General features: G+C 37.0%; 2 protein-coding genes across 4 annotated transcripts in view; one reads left to right on the top strand and one right to left on the bottom strand.

Moving 5' to 3' along the window:
- LOC107566325 (transmembrane protein 198-B-like) overlaps window positions 1-803 on the bottom strand; it is a 45710-nt gene extending 44907 nt beyond the window's left edge. The window contains exon 1 of the mRNA XM_016251744.1: window positions 794-803. The gene's annotated coding sequence lies outside the window, so the exon portion shown is untranslated. The remainder of the gene's footprint in view (window positions 1-793) is intronic.
- A 367-nt stretch (window positions 804-1170) lies between these two features.
- Window positions 1171-3162, top strand: LOC107566327 (beta-crystallin A2-like). Of its 3 annotated transcripts, none has more exons than XM_016251748.1 (5): window positions 1171-1245; window positions 1815-2001; window positions 2195-2336; window positions 2598-2740; window positions 2863-3162. In XM_016251748.1, the coding sequence occupies exons 2-5, from the start codon at window positions 1841-1843 to the stop codon at window positions 3008-3010; spliced, it is 594 nt and encodes a 197-aa protein (XP_016107234.1). In that variant the 5' UTR covers window positions 1171-1245; window positions 1815-1840; the 3' UTR covers window positions 3011-3162. The 3 variants fall into 3 exon arrangements, with proteins under 3 accessions (XP_016107234.1, XP_016107233.1, XP_016107232.1); XM_016251747.1 differs by having other exon boundaries at window positions 1181-1245; window positions 1812-2001; XM_016251746.1 differs by lacking the exon at window positions 1171-1245 and adding an exon at window positions 1342-1372.
- Window positions 3163-5054: the final 1892 nt, after the last annotated feature.

Genomic DNA, 5054 nt, shown 5'->3' with positions numbered 1-5054 from the left:
GGGGGGGGGGGGGGGGGGGGGGGGGGGGGGGGACTTCATTAGAGGCATTATTGCTTATGGTACTGTGGGACAGCCACAATTTATAGAAATAATTTTCACAAAATAAATAATTGAAAAGTGTTTTTTCCTCTTTATATATTTTCATATTTTGAACATGTAGTAATAATAATGGATTTTCATAAGATTGAACGTCTAGGTCTGGGACAAAGGTAAAACAAAATCTATACACATTTGAAAAGTGGCAAATATCAAAAGCAAATGATATAGGCATTATAAAAGCTTTCAAGACAGTTTTAATGTGATTAATAAGTAATATAAATCAGCCTCTGGGACATAAAAGTTAAAGAAACGCCCATATAGCAGATGTATAAACAATAGCAGCATACAAATTGTGCAAACAATATTAAACATTTAATGCATGTTTTCTCAGTTTACAATTTTGGTGGTCTCTCAGAACAGTTCCCAGAATCTCTTTTTTTAAAGCACTTAAAAGCTTGTTTTTAAGAAGTTCATATTCAGTATGCTAAAACGTGCTTGAAGAAAAATGAAACACATGAATATCTGTAGTCTATCTGTAGGTGGTACAATGATTGTACCCCCACAAAAGATGAGGGCCATTGAACAAAAATACCTTTTGTCTGGGTTCTCATAATAGTGCATCATGTTCCTGAACCTCTGAAAGGATACCATATCATGGATAGATGGTCCACTGTAATAAACAACAGGATTAATACACGATTACACTTGATGTGACACTAAGAGTTGCTGAAAATACCTTTTAGCTGAGATTGACGACCGATTGGTTGACATCTTTACCTGCAGATTATTGTTATTTTTCTCCTAAGCATGTGCAAAAGGAACTGACAAGAAGCGAAATGGAAGCAATAATCGGCAAGCTTTATTTTCAAACTGCAAAATCAGTGATTTGAATAATTTTCTGACACTGTTTTATCATTTCTTCAGTGGACCCCATGAATCTCCAGTCACTGGACATTGCAAGGGCATTCAGAGTGTGTATATGTGTCTGTGTTAAATTGTATGGCTGGGCATTGTTTTTTGATGAGTCAGAAAATTGAAGCCCCCGTTAGACAATAACAGGACTTAAGCTCTCTTTTGACACATGTTGCTGAGCTGGCAGTCCCTCTGCACATTCTGCAGTAACTGCAGTGACAGCGGCTATATAAACACCCCGTATTTGACCGACCCCCAATGTTAATTACGCAAAATCTCTCCCACAAACTGCATGTGAGTATGGGTCGCCGTCATGCTGCCAAAATCAACATCATAAACTTCATGAAAGCGGATTTAACTGTGAAAATGGATAAACTGATGCACAATCATCATGGATCATCATGAATGACGGGAGATAGAGGTCTTTGTGAATCTTTCCATGGACTGAAAAGTCCCCCATTTCTGGTGGTTACTAAATTAATTTTCAAAGCAATGTTGGAACTGAGACGTTTCAGCCATCGCTGGATTCATGGGGCCCCTATTATCTTTGATGGCAAACTTAAACTATTGATATTCTCTGGTTGTTTTGGTGCAAATGTGTCAGTTTGAGAATAGATAGGTACCTTTTCTCTTGTTGTAGCTACACTGAAAGGGCCTAGTACAAAATGTGTGCATTCTTAAGTGACCTAAAACAAGGCCCCTCTTGCATTATCAGTAATCTTGCTTTTGATAACTTGACACTAAAAGTAAAGCACTGAGGTCATAGGTTAGGCCTGAATATTGAATAGTAATGTTCGTATGATCTGTCAGGTGAGGGCAGCTGTTGTTGTATTATTAACCTTATCTCTTAATGTTGCCAGTAGCTGGAGAGAGCAGACAGGCGGCTATCATGAATCAGCGAGAGCAGATGGAGCAGCGGGGGCAGTGGAGGATCACAGTGTGGGAAGAGGAAAACTTCCAGGGCAAGCGCTGTGAGTTCATGCTGGAGTGCCCGAACATTCTGGACAGGGATTTCCAAAAGATCCGTTCTATCAAAGTGGACAACTGCCCGTAAGTGTTTGTGTGTGAGTTCATTTTTTGCTTTTATCAGTGTCTCACATGCATGTAAATCATCAAGAATCTATATCGAAAAGCTCAAATGCTATCTCTCTCTCTATATATATATATATACTGTATATATGTGTGTAAATATGTTTTGTGCGAGATAATATGAATATTGATCCTATTGATACCTATTCTGCAGCTGGGTGGGTTATGAGTACCCAGAGTATCAGGGTCAGCAGTTCATCCTGGAGAAGGGAGATTATCCCTGCTATCAGGCCTGGAGCGGAAACAGCAGTTACCGCACTGAGCACCTGCTTTCCTTCAGACCCATCAAGTGTGCTGTGAGTTTTGCATTTAATGGATCTAAGTGTCTCATTTACTTACATTTCATTTTTATAATAAATCTAATTTGTTTGTGAAATATCACAAAATTAAAATTGGGATAATGCTGATAATGGCAATGTATGATAAAGACTTAAAAGGCCTACAATCTACCTGTTCCAATGAAATGTGCTTTAAATCATTAAAATGGCATCTTGCATCTGAAATATATTCCCAAAATATACCGTTTGGTCCTAATTTTAGTCCTCTTTCATCACCAGAATCACAGTGACAGTAAAATCACCCTGTATGAGTGTGAGGACATGATGGGACGCAAGTTCGAGATGTGCGATGACTACCCCTCTCTTCAAGCCATGGGCTGGTGCAGTAAGGAGGTTCCTTCTATCAAAGTCAACTCTGGAGCGTAAGTCATGCTCCATTTGCTTCAGTAGGCCTATAAGTTATATTTGTATTACCTCTCTCTGCACACAGATTTATCTCAATAATAATATGTTCTTCTTCATCTCACCTTTGCACCTATGGCAGTTGGGTGGGCTACCAGTTTCCAGGTTACCGTGGATACCAGTATATCTATGAGAGAGACAGACGTCAAGGAGAATACAGGAAATATAATGACTTCGGCACCCAGGCCCACAGCAATCAGATTCAATCAATCCGCAGAATTCAGCACTAAGTCCGCCCCCAGTCTTCTCCTATTGGCTACTGTGTATCAAGTGATAGCATGTTATTACATGAGACAAAGTAGGCAATAAACGCTTTTTCAAACTCCAGAAAAAAGTGTGCTTGTCGCCATTCCTTTGATTTATCCAATCCGTGCCCAGAAAATTTAACGTTAGATCGTTAAAAACTGGAGTGTTATTATTTTATAACAAATTGAAAACAGCTTATAATGCTATACAGGCCTTTGTACTTACAGGGTAAAGATTTAATATATTATTTACAGAGCTTTTCAATTCAGATTTGACATCTTTAGATTAGGTTTTTATTTTTATTTAATTTCTTTATTTTTTCTTAATGTCAGACATAGATTGTCTATTGTTCTTGTCGGATTGTATTTTATTTTCAATAAACAAAAGCACGAGATGATGGCTATTAGTGTTTCTACTGTGTGCGATGTTGCCAGATCTATAGTGTGTTGCTGCTCAAAACGTTTATTTATTATGATGATTCAGCATTGCTTATTTGAATACTACATAAAGTAGTGTTTAAATCTCTATATTTGATCAGATTTGATCACATATTATAAGTAAATCATCGAGAGCTGTCCGCGGTGCTGACATTTTCTAGCTGCATAATAGAGCGCAAGACTAACATATAATTAATCACATTTGGGATCTATGTACTGGCAAGATGTTTTTTCATTAATTTCACAGAAGTTTCCATTCGATTTTCATCGAATTATGTTAAATAAGAAAATTAAGTAGAATTAAAGAGAATATGAAAATGCAGTCAGCACGCACGACTGAAGCGCAGCTACAGCACAACGCAACACAATCTAGGTCTAGCAAATGTAGTATTTTGATTAGCGAGGCGCATTCAAATATCATGAGATAGCAGGCTGGCAGCACACGAGATGATCATTAAGCGGCCTCTGCCGGTTGACTTTCACACTTACAATAGGCACAAACAGTTTAGCCATAATTTTAAAACGTTTCTAAAAATGTGTATTTTGCTGAGAAGTACTTTAAAAAGATAACAAATATATAAGAACAAAAATGACTAATCAATATCATTAACGTTTCTATTTGCTTTTTTGTTTTGTTTAAAAGGCCTTAAAAAATTGGTACAGAATTTTTTTATACAAAAGATACAGTATCTAGGCAGACAAAATCATATATAGTTAGGTCTATTTCGTAACTCGTATTACGAACATGTATGTTTGAATAAAAGAGGTCTTATAATATTAAAATAAAAATGTCTAGCAATGCAAAATGGTTATGATCATGACGTCAGGCTTTTATTAATGTTTTGCATTTCTATTTCAACACACACACACACAAACACGTGTTGGTATGGGTGGTTTACGGGGACTCTCAATAGGCGTAATGGTTTTTATACTGTACAAATTGTATTTTCCAACCACACCAACCCTACACCTAAACCTACCCATCACAGGAAACTGTGTGTATTTTTAGATTTTCAAAAAGAAAAGAAAAACATTTAGGATGTTTTTAAGCCTTTTGAATTACAGGTAGTGTCCTCATAAACCACCTTCATATTTGTAATACCTATGTCATACCCATGTCATTATACAAAAGTGTCTGTGTCCTCATAAACCACACACACACACACACATTTTAGTTTATATATATATATATATACTGTATATATATATATAATTTTGAAAATTAGGACAAACTAATAGACTTTATATTAAAGGGGTCATATGATGGGATTTCAAGTTTTCCTTTCTCTTTGGAGTGTTACAAGCTCTTAGTGCATAAAGAAGATCTGTAAAGTTGCGAAGACTAAAGTTTCAAATCCAAAGAGATCTTTATAAAAGTTAAGAGTCAGCCACACCTACCTAAAATGACTCGTTCTAACACGCCTCCACATGTCTAGGTCACTATGTAAGAAGATTAGCATAATGCCGCCCAAATGTGCACACAAAGAAAGGCGGCGTGGTTTCAGGAACAGCAGTAGTGTTGATGCAGCATGTCAGGGAGACGCTGTGTTTCAGTGCTAAAGCAAAAGCACTTTATTTGGCCTTCTGGAAG

This window comes from Sinocyclocheilus grahami, unplaced genomic scaffold (assembly GCF_001515645.1).
Source record: "Sinocyclocheilus grahami isolate Dianchi unplaced genomic scaffold, SAMN03320097.WGS_v1.1 scaffold1069.1, whole genome shotgun sequence".
Taxonomy (NCBI): Eukaryota; Metazoa; Chordata; class Actinopteri; order Cypriniformes; family Cyprinidae; genus Sinocyclocheilus; species Sinocyclocheilus grahami.
This window is presented reverse-complemented; position numbering and strand designations above follow the sequence as displayed.

Bases quoted from the DNA above. Each gene is read 5' to 3' on its own strand.
- LOC107566327 (XM_016251746.1), top strand. The intron at 2,002-2,194 runs GTAAGTGTTTGT...CCTATTCTGCAG, and splicing joins ATCAAAGTGGACAACTGCCC to CTGGGTGGGTTATGAGTACC. The intron at 2,337-2,597 runs GTGAGTTTTGCA...TTTCATCACCAG, and splicing joins TCAGACCCATCAAGTGTGCT to AATCACAGTGACAGTAAAAT.